Genomic DNA, 16,682 nt, shown 5'->3' with positions numbered 1-16,682 from the left:
CATATACGCTACTGTTGAACCAGCTATGTTTTCCACTCGTCTTGAGTCTGTCTCGAACAAGGAGAACATCAATCCAACTGGATGCCAAGGGAAGCGGTTTTACAAAAAAACAAAGGCGCTCCCGTTCGCAGTGATGCCCCCATCCGCGAAAGTGAAGGAGAGCCAGTCTGCAAGTACTATACGGATTAGGCCTCTGGCAGAACAACATGCTGTTCGTCATCAACATTCTAGTAGCCTCGACATCTTCGTGGCACCGGATGGCTCTCTATCCTCACAAAGCGCTGACAGCCGCGCCAGGGACTTGACGGAAAGTCCGTTAGCTGAAGTGACAGATGCATTTACCTGTACGTATTGCTACTTTCATGGCGTCATTTTGACGTATCATGGTCTTCACAATGTTCATTTGAGTCTCGCTCACAGGATGATCCCTACGCGTCGATATTGATATCTACTGTTATTGTTATTGTTTTGCTTTCACGTTAATAGGTAGGTACTAAGGTAGTTGTATAATCAAACGCGGTCATGTGACTGTCACGTGCCACCCAATTATGCCTTCAACGTGCCTTTGCCAGTTTGCAATGTGCAATGAGTCGATATTGCCGTTGGGACAGTTGGTAGCTCGCCTAGATCTGGGCCTCCTCCAGGTGTTTGGATTGGCAGAGCCACGCCGGGTGTTTTTGTGTACTAGTTATTTCGGAAGTTGCAGCGTTAGACTGAAATAATAACCAGACGAGTAGACTACCTGATCATGAAACGATGAATCAATGTAATACCTGGTCGTTTGCCATCGCACGCACGCGTTGTTTATTTGTGCTCCCACCAGGAGTAGTTGCTAAGTCGCGTCTCACCGTCAAGTTGGACATTGTTATATTATCTTTTCCCACCATTTTCCTCATCCTGCCTCTTGTCCATCATATCACTTGCGTGACGTGGTCCTATTTCTTTCAGCCTTAATTGGCTCCCCAATCATGCCTACAACCAACCGCCGTCCACTAAGTACACGAACTCTGCCACTTCAAGTTCCTCCTACCATGTCTCCCTTTAAACAAGGAGTTCGCTCGGCTTCCCTGTTGCTCAAACGTCCTCGATCACCGGACCCTGCAGCAGATGAATCTATCAAGCGGGTGAGACCTACTCCAACAGAAGCCACCCACGGCGAGGACCGTAAGGATAAGGAACGAAGACGCGTAGAAAGGGAGGCTCAGAAGGCCGAGTTTCGTTTCAAGTACACTCGTGCATTTCCTGCATGGGTCTTCTATTTCGACTTGGATTTGTCGGATCCTGAGAGTGCTGCTTTGCGAGATTTATTAGTAGCCCGGGTGGTGCACCTCAAATCAGTATGGCCGATTCTCCGTGATAATTGCACAAACGTCTGACACCCCATCGACGGGCTTCTAGCAAGTAGATGACTTTTTCTCCAATGAGATTACACATCTTATCACTAATCAACCTATCACTCCGATCGACCCTGCTGCAAACAAGGAGAATCGATTGCAAGGCTTCTCGGCACGAGCCAGTTCACTGAAAAGCCCAATCAAGCTCCGTGGACGGTGCGTCGAGCTGTTCCACTATTGTAGACCACACTAACATCATCAATTCACAGTACTACCGAGGATGCCACCTCCCAGAGCTTCAACCTTGTGGAGAAGGCAAAGGCCTTTAACATGAAGATTTGGAGCCCGGCAAAACTTGACAACATCCTGGAACGATGTGATGCCCCAGCCTTTGCATTTTCCCCTACGAAACCTCTTGCACAAGCCACTTCTCTTGCCCCTGCTTCCAACAAACGGTCACTATCTAGCTTACTTCAAACCGAGCGCCTTCATGGTACCACCACAGAACGTGACCCAACTCAAAAGCGACATGATTATCGATATTTCTCAAAACAGAGTTATTTCGTGCTTATAGAAGACGTGCGGCAGGAGTTAGCGACGATTCACGCTCTAGAATATCCCATACAACGAGGGCACGACGGGAAAGAGCAACCCGCGTATCCCGTTCTATACTGTGACCCAAGGTCCCGGGGGCCTTTTATAAAATTTGATGAAAGGGAACGGAGGCGTTGGGAAAGGGCACAAAAGGCAGAGAGAGAAAATGAGAACGAGCGCGCGGAGAAGGTGGCTAAGGCTCTGAAGCGGAAAAGGCAGGCGGAGGTTCAGATGCTCTCGCGCAAAGCTGGCGACCTCCGCCGTTCGGTGTCGATGAATAATCTACATCGTCAGGCAACTATTGAAGAATACGTTGACCTTGATGCTGACTACGGAGATGGGGATACAAGAGAGTCAGCGACCGCCTCGGGCTACCTTGCTTCGACAGGTATGGGCTCATATGTTGCAGCATCCGGCAATAGCGTTGGTATTACATCCACAAGAGGTACAACATCCACCGCGGGTGGTGCTTCTAGGACGCTGGAACTACCTGCTTCTCTTCGGTCTAGGATTCAACAACAAGTCGTGACATCTCGAAAAGCCCCGAATGCACCTCACACTCTCGGCCGAAAAGCGGGAGGCATGGGCCCCCCTCTTACAATTCCAGATCGCCCACTGCTCAGGAAAAGTAGGAGTACAAACACCCTTCGATTACCAAAGCGTGACGAAGGAAGTAAACCTGGCTACTGTGAGAGTTGTCGCGTAAAGTTCGATGATTTCGACACGGTGAGATCGCATTTAATCTCGTATATAAGTATCCTAACGCTCGATCCTTCAGCACACACAGGAACGGAGGCATCGTAAGTTTGCCATGGACGATGCAAACTACATCCAGCTTGACGCGGTTCTTAATCGCGTTCGACGCCGGACCTGCCAAGAAGCCGAGGAAGAAGAGCGCATGTGGTCCGAATGCGGTTATGACGGCGTGTCACGAAGTTCCGAGGTACCTGAGACGTTAGGGTCCTCACAGCCAGCTCAAGACGATGACGAGTCTATGTGGGATGAGGAAGATGCTGAGGGAGAAGTGGATCTTGATTTGTGAGTGTCATGGATCGACAGCCTTTGGTCCTGTCCAAGATTTTTCTCGAATTCTTTGCATTTGGCTTTACTTCATTGATTTGTGTCACACCACACCACACCACACAGCACTTGTAGCACTACTCTAGCATCTTCACTTGTCAATACTCGACAATGAGACGAGCAAAAAATCAAGAAATCGCAAAGGAAAGGAAAAAAATGATATGATTCTCAATCGATCGTAACGGTCAACAACGTAATAATACCATCCTGAGCGATGTCTGACAGTGGCCATCAGACGGGCAACTACTGCATCGATCAACCGAACAAGCTCACCATGGTTAATACCATCAGTGCCAGCTTCGAGTAGACCAGTGATGTTTTGGGCGACAGTGTGGTATTTGACCCCATGATACCTTGTTTGACCAACCGCTGCTGACACCAGCTGGTCGCTGAAACTGGATTGGTGACCCGTTCGTCACTATCAGACTTCAGTGTTACTTACCGTCCAATATTGTACCCATTTGGTACTATATCATGATGCTTTGATGCGGGCTAAGGGTGGCGTTCAGACGTTGTAACAAAGCCCTGCCGAATCACGCACCTCCTCTCGAGACACGCTGGCACATCAAGTAAGCTACTAGTAAGACAATTTAAGGATGCTTACGCTAGGAAGAGAGCGCCACTGTCCGCTGCAGTACCGTTCTGTACAAAAATACTGGACGAATATTGTCACCACGCTAGATCCCTCGGGCTAGTCAATAAATTTACCGAAAATGATTTCCTCCGACGAGGCTCTCCAAACACGTTCCGCCTCCTGCGTTTCCATAATCCTGTCGAAGTTCAATGGTTTGATTGACCCATCCGTTTCCATCTCCCAAGTTGGCGGGCATATAACCGCCCAAGTGAAGGCCGAAACATTCTTTAGAACTATTACGAGAAAATAAGTAAGACGCAGTTCGCAATTCTTTCCGTGCTTACAATCCGATAGCACGGGCAAAATTGATAGCTCCGTCAAGTGTGAGAACAGCGGGAGAGCTAAGACCAGATATTATGACCTAAATTTTCGGGGCCAGTCAAGCTATACATTAGTAGATGAGGGCATCACGGTGATGAAAGAAAAGTACATTCATAGGTTCACCGTATCCATCGCCAGCGTTGATGAGCATCGACCCGCCTCTGCCAGTTGGGTCATAATAACCAACACCACCCCGCTTGTCCATAGTAGGTGACGACACTAGATTGGATATCACCGCTAGATATGGCATCACGTAACCAAGTAGCGCATTCATAAAATACATGGATGATGAAGAGCGTCAATTCTTATGTGTGATTCAAGGGGAAGGGGATATAACTTAACATCCCACACCTATGGTACCTCATGAATTTTATACGCACCGACTCGAAGGTGGGAATGACCGTGACATGCGCAAAGAATGCAGCCGGTTCCGACCCCGCAATTATACCTTAGAGCCGCCTATAGTCATGGTGCTAGGTCGGAATCCTATAAACCAGTGATGTGTGCACACGTGTATCTAGTATTTCAATAGATCCAAAAATAAGATCCAAGCATTTGTTTCGATGCCTGTTCCACAATCATGACGGGCAGTGGCTTGAATGCAACAGGAGACAGAGGGGCGACAGCTTGGGAAGCCAAGTTTGTGGTGGGATTGAGGCCCTGGGCTAGACCCCAGTGGGTTGCAGTGCAGGTACCTGTGCTAAAAAGGGCATTTAAACTTTGGAGCTGGTGTCGAGTATTTGATAGGATGGTGAATCCACGAAGGAAAAATTCTTTAATGATTAATGAGATGTGGATCACAGTGCACGGCGAAGCCGATAATTAGGTGCAAGGAAAACTCGAGCATTCGACATGTTGCCAACTCAACATCAGTTGATCTTCATGCGGTTAATTTGAAGATCCTCATACCCGGTGAACATTAAGTCATCGGAGCTCACCTAGCCGGTGGTCCAACCATAGGTGCACGATAATTACTGGTAGGTCCCGGCAGTGTTCCAAACACGGAACGTCGGATCCCGGGCTTGCAATTTTATACTTTCGTCACTTCATGCACTGTTGCTGTCGACGATGACACACGTCACAGTGAACTGGCAGTGTTCTGCTGGTCAGTGACCGTGGCAGTCATTCAATGAACACAAATGGTGTGAAAGCCGATGACCGTCGGCAAGTCCACTTCAAGGAACGTGATGGGTTTTTGTTCGAATTCTTTATATAGAAACTGAACTCTATGGCCAAAACGGTCAGGATAGTGTCAAATATTGATTTATGTCACAGCACTTGTAGTATTACTCTAGAATCTTCACTTGTTCATACTCGACAATGAGACGAGCAAAGAATCGGGAAATTCCAAAGGAAAGGAAAAAGTGATATGATTCTTAATAAATCGTGACGGTCAATAACGTAACAATACCATCTTGAGCAATGCCTGACAGTGGCCCTGATGTCAGACGAGCAACTATTGAACCTATCAAGCTCACCATGGTTAACACCATCAGCGCCAGCTTTAAGGAGACCAGTAATGTTTTGGGCGACAGTGTGGTATTTGACCCCATTATACCATGTTTTACCAACCGCTGCCGACACCAGCTGATTGCTAAAACTAGATTAGTGACCCGTTCATTACAATCACGGAGTTACTTACCGGCCAATATTGTACCCATCTGGCACGACATCATGGTTCTCTGTTAAGGGCTAAGGGTGGCGTTCAAATGTGTAATAGAACCCTGCCGAATCACGCACCTCCTCTCGAGACACGCTGGCACATCAAGTAAGCTACTAGTAAGACAATTTAAGGATGCTTACGCTAGGAAGAGAGCGCCACTGTCCGCCGTTGTACCGTTCTGTACAAATATACTGAACGGATATCATCAGCACGCTAGATCACTCAAGCTAATCGATAAATTTACCGAAAATGATTTCCTCCGATGATGCTCTCAAGACACGTTCCGATTCCTGCATTTCCATAGTCCTGGCGAAGTTCAATGGTTTGATTGACCCATCCGTTTCCATCTCCCAAGTTGGCGGGCATATAACCGCCCAAGTGAAGGCCGAAACATTCTTCAGAACTATTATGAGCAAATTAGTAAGATGCGGTTTGCAATTCTTTCCATGCTTACAATCCAATAGCACGGGCAAAATTGATAGCTCCGTCAAGTCTGAGGACGTGAGGAGAGCTAAGACCAGAGATTATGACCTAATTCTTCGGGGTCAGCCAGGGTAGACGAGGGTGTCACGGTGAGAAAAGAAAAGTACATTCATAGGTTCACCGTATCCATCGCCAGCGTTGATGAGCATCGACCCGCCTCTGCCAGTTGGGTCATAATAACCAACACCATCCTGTTGGTCCATCGTAGTTGACGACACTAGATTGATTAATGCTAGATATGGCATCACAAAACCACGTAAAGTATTCATAAGATACATCTTGTTGATGAATGATGAAGAGCGTCAATTCTTATGTGTGGATCAAAAGGAAGGGGATATAACCTAGCATAATACACCTCATCGATTTTATACGCACTAGCTCGGAGGTGGGAATGACATGCATGCAGCAGATGCAACCTGTTCCGAATCTGCAAAACACAGTCATGGTGCTGTCGGAACCCTACAAGATTATACGCACTGGCTCGAAAGTAGGAATGACACGCGCGACAAATGCAGCCGGTTCTGAAACTGCAATCATACGCTGTTGGAACGCCCACAACGTTTCATTCGTACACGAACGGTTTAAGTTGTGCACACACGTGCATTTATTTGAATAGATCCAAATAAGTATTTGTCTCAATGCCTATCACATGATCATGACCTCACCAGGATAACCTCGGTCCGATAGACAGCTGGGCTGTGGCTTTGATGCAGCAGGATACAGCCAAGAAGATTGTAGTGATCCAGTGTTATCTCTGCACAGAGACGCCATATTCGCAATCGGTTCGTAAACGACCGAAAAGGTCCCTCGGTAGGTGGGTGCAGGGTCTCGGTATGCTAAACGCAACGAGACCTGGGGTCCGAACCTTCCTACCCTCCCACTAGCCCTCCCCCAACCGTAAACTACCATTCCGGTGTGTCTCATCGTATGCAGCTGGCCGGTCATCGGATGCGAATACGGTCGTGCGACAGAACCTTTACTCTCACTGTGTATGGGTTCAGTAGTATAATTTTAAACAGAATGAGAATGTCAGCGTGGTTTGGGTACGGGTGACCTCCTGACGAGAACTTTGCAAATTCAGAACCGCTGCCATCCCCACCATCTTAGCGTTCTTCTGAACCATTATCCTAGGAGACAGGTAGTCGCTAGGAGATCGAAACCGTGGGCTAAAGTTCACTCACTTGTGCTGAAGAACGGCATTTAGACTTTAAAGCTGGATTTGATAGGATGTAGAATCCATGAATGAAGATCTCTCTAATAAGCAATCGTTGAGAATCTTGAGATGTGGATGATGGCGCAAGAAAAACTTGAGTATTCAACATGTTGCCAAGTCAACAACTGTTGAGGCAATCATGCGGTTAATTTGAAGATCCTTCATTAACTAGAGCATCAACACCAAGCCAGGTAATTAAGAGACTGGGTGAACACGTACAAAGCGCTCTGTGATAATAAGGACATTCCAGGAAGTAGTCCGCTCCAAGGAATGAACGTTTGAACTTTGCTTGTCCCACTTCAACTACAGATTCCATATATGGAAATCTGTTATCGCTGTTCTCAGAACAACTCGAGCTGAGCTAAAACATCTAGTACGAGACAAGATCGTCGAAGAAGAAAGTAGCCAATGCACCGCCGTACGACCCACTGGCGCTCAACTGGCGCTGGACACTTGTTTACAACGACAAAGTCCGCGTTGCCTCCGCCATTCAGCTACTGATCTGCAAGGGACCTCGAACTCCATACTCATGGTTACCGCCACCGTAGTAACTTCAGATTGACACACTTTTATGTCACGAAATTCTATGTACAACGATTGCAGAGACAAAAGACTGACCCCAACCTTGTCCGGAACTTCATCAGTAATTTTTGCTGGCCCGTTTGATTTTCAAACCACCTTGACCTAAAAAGTAGCGTGACAGTAGTGTCACATCCGTAAGTAAGTTCAGATTTCGGTCAAGGCTGGATCGCTCTTTGCAACAAAACTCGAACAAAACTACCTGCAAACAGCTTACCACTCAGTCAGATCGCACAAAGTGTTGGATGATTTAAAATCATCGCTATTTTTCAGTTTTACCACCCACTCACACGGAACATTGTGAATATTGTAGGCTCTCTCAACACTCGCACCTCTTGGGTCTATTGTACGTACATTCTTTCCTTGTTCTGTCCCCGCCTCATCCGGCCGTTTTTAGTCACAACTTCACCAACCTTCGGCTTCTCTTACTTCCTAAGATACAATTTTTTTCGTCCAGAATTTTCCCCCATATTTTTTGGGGCTTGTAGCTAGTAAAGCATCCTCACACAGCATGTCTGAATCACCCGATGCAACAGACTCTGTTGAAGATTTGCATGATGATGGACAACTGACAATCCGGATTCCCAATCCTAAAATGTTCATGGCCCGTCAGTCGCAGTGGAAAGGACGCAGAGGGAAGCCACGGTGTGATCGCTGCCGGGTAAATAACTTAAAGGTGTGCCCCAGCTTGCTATTGACCTCTCCAAAATTACTAACTGTCGGGTAGTGTGATAGGGTTCTTCCAACTTGCAATCATTGTTCATATGCGAACGGAAAGGATTGCGAATATACTCCTTTACCAACACCTGCTCACCGAGGAATCCCGCGGTGTGATCGTTGTCGTCTCAGAAATATGAAGGTATGTTTATGCTTTGATCAACTAAGTATGTGAATCTTATTTATCCTTTGGAACAAGTGTGACCGTAACTTGCCGGTTTGCAACCATTGTGCGGAAGAGGAGAGTGCTACCGAGTGCAACTATACTCCTAAGAAGAGGCATAAAGTTCCATCCGATCATGGTGTGACGCGGGATAGGCAGATGGCTCCATACGGTGCTAAGACAGCATCTTTCCTCGTCTCTGACATGCCATCACCAGAGGAGCATACCGCCTTCGCGCACAATGATCCCAATGAGTCTAGAGACAGCCATAGCTTTTATGGACAAAATGTGGCATCATCATCATCACGGAGCTGTGGAGCATCAGATTCATCCACGTCACATGTTAGGGGTGGCTCTCAAGAGGGTGAACCTTCGCTCCATTCGCATTTTGGTCGATTCACTCCTGACTACCACGGCCAAGGACGGCCCTCCGCCTCCAGTTCAGGGCCTCAAAACAATATTCCACGCACCCAACCTGATAACTCAATCTCGTTCATTTCACATTCCTTTCCTTCTGACCAAGGGACGGTCGTCACGAAGTCCCTCGTCGAATCCTGGGTACATCCGTCGTTTGCGCCTTTGCCTGATGCGGTTTCCCACAGGATCGGTAGCGTCAATTCTGCCGAGATGCCGAGTCGAGAGTCCTTTGAGGATACCCTTGCACGGTTCCTCCACGATTTGCCGCAGGACCTTCGTGAAACTGCTGCTTTTGCACCAAATATTTACGCCGCCACGTCGCATGCGTTGTCAAAAGGCAACTTGGAAGGTCTTTCGGATCGGCTGCGCATGTGGTTAACAATTCATCATGTACGGCTAGGATCTGAGAAATATCACCTTCTATTGATACCACGGGACTCTTTTTTCCACCTCGAGGCGGCAGAAGAAGAAGAACTGAGGAAAGATTATATTGGTCACATAGACAACCACGGAACCACTTCTTCAAAAGTCGATGCTGTTGATCACGATTTCGGTGGTTTTGAGTGGACGAGAGCTTTTGAACGCATTCCAGTACAAACCCAGATCTACGATATCCTTGTCTACGCTCATCGAGCCCATGGCTCGTCTTCTTCGATGCTCTTTGAGACAAGGCGTATGGGAATGGTATGTGGTTCTTTTGTTTTGACTATTGATTTATCCAATACTCCACAGGCTACTATAACCTGGCCGATGGTCGAAATATTCATTCGTCTGTGTCCCTTGTGCAACTTGCGGAGCAAGTCGGCTCACAGTGTGAAACTCGAGCCTGCTTATCCCCCATAGGACACGGATCGGATCAACCAATGATTGTCATCCGTATGGATACAAGATGATGTCTAAGATCGACATTCGTGCGTGTATCACGATATCTGGGAAGTGCATCTTTGAGAAACTGCACAATACTTGACTAGCATGCATGGCATAGTGGATCGCATTTTTGGAAATTTAAACCGTGGATAATGCATGATTAAATCTCTACTGTAGGTCTAGAATAAATACGTACGTACCGTAACATACTGCCAGGGTACGCTATCCCGAACCTATCTCTACCGGAATCGCTGCACTAGAATTGTGATGTCATCCATCCATTTATCTTCCATTTCCAAGGTGAGATTTCGGGAAACAAGCTCTGTGTTATCTCCGCCAACAGCATCCCGCAGGAGCCTGAGTGCTAAATTGCTTTGCAAATCCATGTCTGTGGCAGAGTGTATGTGGCGTCCTACTAAACCCACCCAGCGGTCTGCCATTTCTTGGTCTGATAATTGAATATCGTTATTGTCATACAAGTCCTGCAGGCCATCAGATGACAGAATGAGGAGTAGTTCGTGTTGAGAGACGTCGAGGGAGTGGTGATAGACCTCAGGGAGGTCGGATATATATGGAGGAGTAAGAATACGACTGGCATACTGTGCTACCTGATGTGGCGGTAACCAGTCTTGCAAGTGCGGCGCAAAAGCGCGGCGAGTGTAAGCCGAAGGAACCTTGAGCCATGTGTCCCCCAACGCTAGCACAAGGTCTCAGGATTAGGATATGTCATGTAAAATATTTCAATAAAAGGAATACCTCGGGTCGGAGCCAGATATCCAAGCACTCTGTTGCCATACACACAGGCTTGCTCTGACTCTGGATGCTCTCGCCGTATGCGCTGACTTTCTGAGCGATTGTGACAATTATGTACAGAATTGATGATCGTTGCTGACCATTTCCCAGAGAAGGATCTACTGCCAAGAACTGTGATAATGTTAGGAAGGAGATATAAGATGATAAGGGCTGCACTTTACCCGCTATGGAATCTCCCAGATTGAGAATCCATACATTTTTCTTTAGTGGGTCAGATAAAGCCAAAAGTACAGTTGAGCCTTGAGTGCAACGTGTCGATATAGTATTCCATTCAGAATAACGATGTAAGATGTGTTGGTTGAGTTGGGCGTCGCTCATTTGTGTAAGGCGATCGTGAGGCAAGAAGTCCAAAAGGTCAGAACGAATAGACTGGTCCAGATGCCTGACTGCGGTGCACAAAACCTCCGAGACAAATTCCGGCTTCAGGGATGTGGTAGGTACGCTCTGAAGAAGAACTTGCAGTGACGTCCTAACTATCGAAGGAAGCCGCTTGTGGACATAATTCACAGTGTCATGGCCGCAATGACCTACAAAAATCCAGCCGTTAGTTCTGCAAGGGGATACGTATGATGTTCGTAAAGAAGTTAGAGCACCATCATAGATTGCCGTGAATTGCCAAACTCCGCCAGGGAGCTCCCACTCCTCAATGCTGTACCGGTCCTGATTGAGATCAGCGTAAGCCGCGCATGGCTGAAAAGTGACGCTGTCTACAAATGTCGATGAGGTCGCATTGGATATGCGATGCAGCTCGGCATCAAGTGCAGCCTCTGGTAGCATGTGATATGTCCATCGTTCCTTGCCCCCCCGTCCGAGATCTGTCGTACAGAAATCCTTGACTTCTTCAAGAGCCCGGAGATTTTCTGTGGACGTGGCAGCTTGAAGGTTGACTATATTGTAAACCATCGCTGATGTGGAGTTCTGCCGCTTAAGCAAGAGCGGGAATTTGGGGCATTGAAGCTAATTTTTTTTGGATGAATTTATACGCAGATTGATGCTTCTGATACTCCTGAGGTTGGGGCATCAGGCATGTGGCGATGGATTCAACCCCGAAGACAGTTGGTCACGAGAATATCTCGACGTCCTCCTCGGTAGACAATATTAGGAACTCAACGGCAGGTAATCCAGAACCGGGAAACCCAAGAGGCAATAAGCCTCGGCCCGCCGACTTCAGCTCACGATGGCTGCTAGCGCGGTATTAATACCTATCCATGAATGGCCAGATTAGTCCAAAATGCATAGACGCCATTGGCCTAGGGCCACGCCGTTCACCCTCTCTAGCATAATGCGTCATTTCCATACTGGACACTGATTGCGTACCCCCAGTGAAATATGAGATGGTTGTCGTACACTCGGATGGAAATGAAAATTCTCATGCCACGAACGGCCTCCCAAACTGCACTCGGGTTCTGGCGATTAAAATGTAAGCACCAAGAACTTTGTTCTGACACTTACATACTGGTAGTGTGCAGCGAAACGCTCAGCGCCCAGCGACCGTGGTGTTTTGTTCCCTAAATCTATCCAGGGTCTCCCATGACCATGAACAATATCCCATGATGGTGCTTCGGTTTATGGACGTTGCCGATAACCAAATGCGCATTAGGAGTCAGATCTATCAGATACCAGGAACCTTCAAATTTTCAAAGCTTATGCCCTGAACATGCCCTGACCTTGTGAATCGAAGATTTGTGCACCTGACAGTTCATAACAATCCAGCTGATGATAATCAACACCATCATGTGTACAAGATGGACGAACAGTAATCCGAAATCTGGGTCGTACAACGGAAACGAAGAAGGTAGCAAAAAGTAGATTGACAGGAAGGTACGAGCGCATCTAGATAAGAAAGACAACTTCAGCGTACAACCTAACACCACCGAAGCGATATCTTCATCGAAACTCGAAACTCGCAAACGCAAGATTGTAACCACCAAATTGATAATTGATCTTGTCGGTTCTCTTGTACAACATGTGATCTTTTTGTTCACTCCCATCACCCGTTACCGAACCACCAGAAGAACACGACACAGAGCGCTGAGCTGTCAGAGCAGACTTGAAAGTCCGCTGAGCGGCTTCAACAGCAGTCTCATCCTCATCCTCCTCGGCATTGTTGTTGTTGGCGTTGGATATGAAAAGGGTGAGGCTGAGTCTGCCCGGCTGGAAGATGTCGACGACGCGTCTGATCAGCGTATGTAAATCGGGGATATCTTTGGCCGAAGAAGACGGAGAAGTGGATAGTGGCACGTTGCACTCGAAGCTTGCATATGACCAGCCTTCCTCAGGGGTCACATGGATTGTGTAGTAGCCCTCCCCACCGCAGCCATCCTCAATTCCGTCGCCCCATTTCAGGAGAGCGTTCGAAGAGTAACCACAAGGGTCGAACGCATAAGCATCCAATGTAGTGAGGTGAGGCGGGAACAGATCTGAAATCCCAATGGTAGAGGACAAAGTCCTTCCGATGACCGACGGAGACTCCGATGGTGTATCTTGTACTGGAGGAGCCAAGAAGAAGGACTCGCGAGCCTTGTGAGACAGGTTACTCATGAGAATCTCGATTGTGTAATCCTGAGTGAATGGTGTGTCGATTTCAATATTTTGAAGAGTATGGTTTGTCTCATTCTCTTCCCCATTCTCAGAATGAAGAGGGGACGATGAAAAGGAAATGGGAGAGCTTGGAGCGGTCTCGCCATTCGCGCCAGATTGTCCAGGCGTCGTTAAATAAAGCAGCCAATGGTCTCCATTGACTTTGCCTACAGTGTAAGCAGCTCCATTTGGAAATATGGCGTCAAGGAATGACACTTCGTCCTTCCACTCTCGATGCGGACCGAGTTGGCGTTCAGGGAACATAAAGGATTTACGTGAGTAGAAGCATCGATAAACCGATGGAAGTGAGGCAAATTTATGCGCGATCTCGAGGATGCGCGGAAGGCCGAGGAGGTTTAGTGTTGTGCCGCATGTCTTTAGAATAATGCGATGTGGGAACACAAACAGAGATGATTCGCTAAATTAGAGAAAAATGAGCGATAACGATCTTTAACTGTGAAAAAGTATTAAATTAAGGGCGCTTCAAGCCATACGGGAAACAAAAAAGCGAGTGATGACCAATTCACATACCTCAAAAGATAAGCATCAGTTTCTTCGCCCTCAATAACACTGAGGACCTTGCATTTGACGATGTCAAGCATGTCCTCCCAGACTTGCTTTGGAACATTCCTCAGGCCTATACGGCCATTTTTTGGTGCGTGTGCATCTGGCACATGAGCAGGGGAAGGGGCGAACCAGATTTCCAGTAATTTCTCTGGGCCTTCAAAAGGCGTCGATGTGTATGGGAGGTAGTAGTCACCAACGGCCATCGATGTCAGGAAGGGAGAAGAAACGGTTGCAGGATCTTGGGTGCTTCAAGCTATCGAGTTGCATCAGGAGTGGATTGGGAACAAGTAAGCTGAAGAAAATCTTTTAAAGCTTTGAAGTCAAGCTCAGTATTCGGTGTTCGGCATTTTCCATTGAATCAATCGAGTCAGTTATGATCTTACGTTACGTTTTTCTTATCTGATGCCAGCTATGTGATTCACGTCACTTATAGTCACCGCTACTAGTACTTTTATGCCCAGATTTCACCCAAATTTTGAAAATATATACTCAATTTGAATTTAAACATACTCGTGTAGCGTGTTCGAATTGGATTTCCCCGCGTATACCCCAAAGTGCTGTTGCTCTCTACTTTCCGCCATCATTTTCAAGGCTGCACCTTAGTTCAAAAGAGGGTTGCATGCAATGTCTCCAATCGACCCTCTAGTGTGAAATTAGGATCATGGCAAATAAAGGTAATTGCCATGCAAGTAATATATGACTATGACATGAGTAGTGTGAATAAAACGACGACGTTACAATTTGCCTCTTACCCAGATCCGCCGATCAACTGATTTTAATCCTTTCTTTGAATCCTATCCCTCATGTCGCGTGCTGCTTTCCTGGCGCCCTCACCACCTGCCCACCCTCTTGTACGCAGCCAGCCCACCAATCGAGGAGTAAAAACGGCTGTCAAACCAACTCTGACGGGCAAAAATAGCGTTTTATGGATGGTATAAGCCAATACCAAGGTGGCATACAAGCCCTCGCGGCTCGCATCTCCCGCAGAAATGCCGTCCATTTCATCACGCCCAGGCTCTGGTGGCTTGGTATGGATGAAGCTGATAGCAGTCTCTTTGATGTAGGCGGCGGCAGACGCGACCTGCTCGGCGCCCAACAGGTTAATTCCAGCAAACGCGATGGTGAAGTCCAGTGTGGAGAGGACGATGTACACTCCGAGGGCATACCATCCATAGGATTTAATGAGGTGTTTCAGCCTTTGAGAAAGGGTAGCGTTTGGAGGTAACTGTGATGCTGGATCGTTTTGAGGTGGTATGGTTGACGTAAGGCGAGCAGGGACGTGATGAAACAGCCTCGGGCTCGACAAACGTGGAGAGCCAGTCAAGGACATCGCAGGTACTGGGCGAGCACTCAACCGCGACGATATTGGAAGTATGGGTGCAGAGACCCGGAAAAGCGGCAAGCGTGGTAGTACACGTCTTAGCATGGTTTAGGTCCTACAACAAATTCAGTTAATTTTTCTGCTGGAAAATAATTGCATACTCTGGTAGAATATATAGGGCTGTCCAAGGTTACGTTGGTCGAATAGCAGCTGAAAATACTTGCAGAAGCATGGAACACGCAACATGCGGCACTGTGATGTGTGAACGACCTGATCCGGACTTCCAAGTCCGCAAGTAAATTGCCGAGGCGGCACGAGCAACTCTATCTATAACCACAATGTCGTTGGCAAGAGCAAGCCTGCTCTTGCGCCAAAAGCACACAGTCGGGAGCGTTTCACTCATTCAGCGGAGATTCGCATCGCACGACAGTCATGCTCATGATGAGCACCATGATGACACCCATTATTCACGCGAAGGTATGATATTCCGGTCGCATCCATAAACAAGGTCATGACTCATTTATGCATTCTAATCAGCTGGGTTCTCTACACCTTTCTGGCGTAACACAGTCCTGCTTTCTCTGCTTGCAGTCGGGTTCTACAAATGGGCACCGTCGCCAAACCAAGACGTATATCTGACTCGGTGGCTTGCTCAGTACACGACGCCGAGTGAAATCTGGGCAGCTATCAACGAGAAGCACTTATTGCTGTCACAACAGGCTTCTGACAATGCCATTTTGCAGGCCGATGCAAAGAGGCCAAACGTGCACCGCTATAGATATCCTCAGTGAGCGACTTCGATTGGACATGCCTCATAGGATATGACTGACGTTGTACCGGATTACGATCAAACAGAATTCTAGATACGGGCTCTCCTCACTTACAACCAGTCGGGCGCGTTGCCGACATGAGTTCAACTGCTGTTAGATCCGGATGAGGAGTAATAGAATAGAAGTGGGCACTGCAGTGCTCGGGTTTAATTGATCCCCTCGATTGCTATGTAAAAATCTCCTGATACATTCTTCCGGTTCGGAGATGGGTGCACAGACTCGGAAATAAGCTGCGAGTTTATAATTTAACGGTCTGTGTGAGGACTTCGTGAGGCAGTCAAGACAATTATACAGTCCAGTCAAAAGTGCGGTGCACCGCCTAATAGGTCCATGACCTGGTCCACGTGGACGTGTTGGTTTATTAGAACGCGTTTTGATGGGAAGATTCAAAGCTTAAAACCGTGACCGTCTTTCCTTTCAACGTCGTTCGGCTGACGCTTAAACTCTGGCTTTCTGTAGAGGACACTAGGTTCCATCAGGGTCTCTATACCCTGGAACGTTACCGT

At 47.5% G+C, this 16,682-nt stretch overlaps 8 protein-coding genes across 8 annotated transcripts; 3 read left to right on the top strand and 5 right to left on the bottom strand.

The window, feature by feature from the left end:
• The first annotated feature begins 828 nt into the window (after positions 1-828).
• HD556DRAFT_1521601 (Dfp1/Him1, central region-domain-containing protein) lies at positions 829-3,206 on the top strand. Its single transcript, XM_041309175.1, has 4 exons — positions 829-1,337; positions 1,399-1,550; positions 1,604-2,654; positions 2,707-3,206. Exons 1-4 carry the CDS (start codon positions 969-971, stop codon positions 2,968-2,970), a joined length of 1,836 nt encoding a protein of 611 aa, XP_041154176.1. The 5' UTR covers positions 829-968; the 3' UTR covers positions 2,971-3,206.
• On the bottom strand, positions 3,177-4,168 carry HD556DRAFT_1449423 (uncharacterized protein; the record flags this gene model as incomplete). Its single annotated transcript, XM_041307595.1, has 8 exons — positions 3,177-3,226; positions 3,282-3,397; positions 3,451-3,500; positions 3,550-3,565; positions 3,613-3,663; positions 3,717-3,875; positions 3,927-4,003; positions 4,073-4,168. The coding sequence occupies 8 exons, from the start codon at positions 4,166-4,168 to the stop codon at positions 3,177-3,179; spliced, it is 615 nt and encodes a 204-aa protein (XP_041154175.1).
• A 1,171-nt stretch (positions 4,169-5,339) lies between these two features.
• HD556DRAFT_1247791 (uncharacterized protein) lies at positions 5,340-6,354 on the bottom strand (the record flags this gene model as incomplete). The annotated part of the gene is made up of 8 exons (XM_041298728.1): positions 5,340-5,389; positions 5,442-5,557; positions 5,606-5,655; positions 5,704-5,719; positions 5,767-5,817; positions 5,871-6,029; positions 6,081-6,157; positions 6,217-6,354. 8 exons carry the CDS (start codon positions 6,352-6,354, stop codon positions 5,340-5,342), a joined length of 657 nt encoding a protein of 218 aa, XP_041154174.1.
• A 1,955-nt stretch (positions 6,355-8,309) lies between these two features.
• HD556DRAFT_1013617 (uncharacterized protein) lies at positions 8,310-10,234 on the top strand. Its single transcript, XM_041295877.1, has 4 exons — positions 8,310-8,577; positions 8,629-8,760; positions 8,818-9,882; positions 9,931-10,234. The coding sequence occupies exons 1-4, from the start codon at positions 8,413-8,415 to the stop codon at positions 10,039-10,041; spliced, it is 1,473 nt and encodes a 490-aa protein (XP_041154173.1). The 5' UTR covers positions 8,310-8,412; the 3' UTR covers positions 10,042-10,234.
• On the bottom strand, positions 10,173-11,994 carry HD556DRAFT_1013575 (phosphatase 2C-like domain-containing protein). Its single transcript, XM_041295876.1, has 4 exons — positions 11,472-11,994; positions 11,040-11,405; positions 10,822-10,989; positions 10,173-10,762 (listed from the first exon to the last, which is right to left on the bottom strand). Exons 1-4 carry the CDS (start codon positions 11,779-11,781, stop codon positions 10,305-10,307), a joined length of 1,302 nt encoding a protein of 433 aa, XP_041154172.1. The 5' UTR covers positions 11,782-11,994; the 3' UTR covers positions 10,173-10,304.
• A 655-nt stretch (positions 11,995-12,649) lies between these two features.
• On the bottom strand, positions 12,650-14,514 carry HD556DRAFT_1013573 (S-adenosylmethionine decarboxylase). Its single transcript, XM_041295875.1, has 2 exons — positions 13,990-14,514; positions 12,650-13,876 (listed from the first exon to the last, which is right to left on the bottom strand). Exons 1-2 carry the CDS (start codon positions 14,226-14,228, stop codon positions 12,766-12,768), a joined length of 1,350 nt encoding a protein of 449 aa, XP_041154171.1. The 5' UTR covers positions 14,229-14,514; the 3' UTR covers positions 12,650-12,765.
• Positions 14,513-15,606, bottom strand: HD556DRAFT_1413291 (uncharacterized protein). Its single transcript, XM_041304236.1, has 2 exons — positions 15,508-15,606; positions 14,513-15,461 (listed from the first exon to the last, which is right to left on the bottom strand). Exon 2 carries the CDS (start codon positions 15,449-15,451, stop codon positions 14,801-14,803), a length of 651 nt encoding a protein of 216 aa, XP_041154170.1. The 5' UTR covers positions 15,452-15,461; positions 15,508-15,606; the 3' UTR covers positions 14,513-14,800.
• A 56-nt stretch (positions 15,607-15,662) lies between these two features.
• HD556DRAFT_1413289 (uncharacterized protein) lies at positions 15,663-16,425 on the top strand. Its single transcript, XM_041304235.1, has 3 exons — positions 15,663-15,823; positions 15,884-16,133; positions 16,202-16,425. Exons 1-3 carry the CDS (start codon positions 15,685-15,687, stop codon positions 16,281-16,283), a joined length of 471 nt encoding a protein of 156 aa, XP_041154169.1. The 5' UTR covers positions 15,663-15,684; the 3' UTR covers positions 16,284-16,425.
• Positions 16,426-16,682: the final 257 nt, after the last annotated feature.

This window comes from Suillus plorans (assembly GCF_016647745.1).
Source record: "Suillus plorans strain S12 chromosome Unknown HD556scaffold_88, whole genome shotgun sequence".
NCBI classification, from domain to species: Eukaryota; Fungi; Basidiomycota; class Agaricomycetes; order Boletales; family Suillaceae; genus Suillus; species Suillus plorans.
The sequence above is the reverse complement of the archived record's forward strand: the minus strand, read 5'-3'. Positions and strand labels throughout refer to the sequence as shown.

Bases quoted from the DNA above. Each gene is read 5' to 3' on its own strand.
- HD556DRAFT_1013617 (XM_041295877.1), top strand. From the start codon at position 8,413: ATGTCTGAATCACCCGATGCAACAGACTCTGTTGAAGATTTGCATGAT. The intron at 8,761-8,817 runs GTATGTTTATGC...CTTTGGAACAAG, and splicing joins GTCGTCTCAGAAATATGAAG to TGTGACCGTAACTTGCCGGT. The intron at 9,883-9,930 runs GTATGTGGTTCT...AATACTCCACAG, and splicing joins AGACAAGGCGTATGGGAATG to GCTACTATAACCTGGCCGAT.
- HD556DRAFT_1413291 (XM_041304236.1), bottom strand. From the start codon at position 15,451: ATGCTAAGACGTGTACTACCACGCTTGCCGCTTTTCCGGGTCTCTGCA.
- HD556DRAFT_1013573 (XM_041295875.1), bottom strand. From the start codon at position 14,228: ATGGCCGTTGGTGACTACTACCTCCCATACACATCGACGCCTTTTGAA. The intron at 13,877-13,989 runs GTATGTGAATTG...TCTCTAATTTAG, and splicing joins ACTGATGCTTATCTTTTGAG to CGAATCATCTCTGTTTGTGT.
- HD556DRAFT_1013575 (XM_041295876.1), bottom strand. From the start codon at position 11,781: ATGGTTTACAATATAGTCAACCTTCAAGCTGCCACGTCCACAGAAAAT. The intron at 11,406-11,471 runs GTGCTCTAACTT...GGATTTTTGTAG, and splicing joins ATTCACGGCAATCTATGATG to GTCATTGCGGCCATGACACT. The intron at 10,763-10,821 runs GTATTCCTTTTA...ACCTTGTGCTAG, and splicing joins ATATCTGGCTCCGACCCGAG to CGTTGGGGGACACATGGCTC.
- HD556DRAFT_1413289 (XM_041304235.1), top strand. From the start codon at position 15,685: ATGTCGTTGGCAAGAGCAAGCCTGCTCTTGCGCCAAAAGCACACAGTC. The intron at 15,824-15,883 runs GTATGATATTCC...CATTCTAATCAG, and splicing joins CACCCATTATTCACGCGAAG to CTGGGTTCTCTACACCTTTC. The intron at 16,134-16,201 runs GTGAGCGACTTC...ACGATCAAACAG, and splicing joins CACCGCTATAGATATCCTCA to AATTCTAGATACGGGCTCTC.
- HD556DRAFT_1521601 (XM_041309175.1), top strand. From the start codon at position 969: ATGCCTACAACCAACCGCCGTCCACTAAGTACACGAACTCTGCCACTT. The intron at 1,338-1,398 runs GTATGGCCGATT...ACGGGCTTCTAG, and splicing joins GGGTGGTGCACCTCAAATCA to CAAGTAGATGACTTTTTCTC. The intron at 2,655-2,706 runs GTGAGATCGCAT...TCGATCCTTCAG, and splicing joins AGTTCGATGATTTCGACACG to CACACACAGGAACGGAGGCA.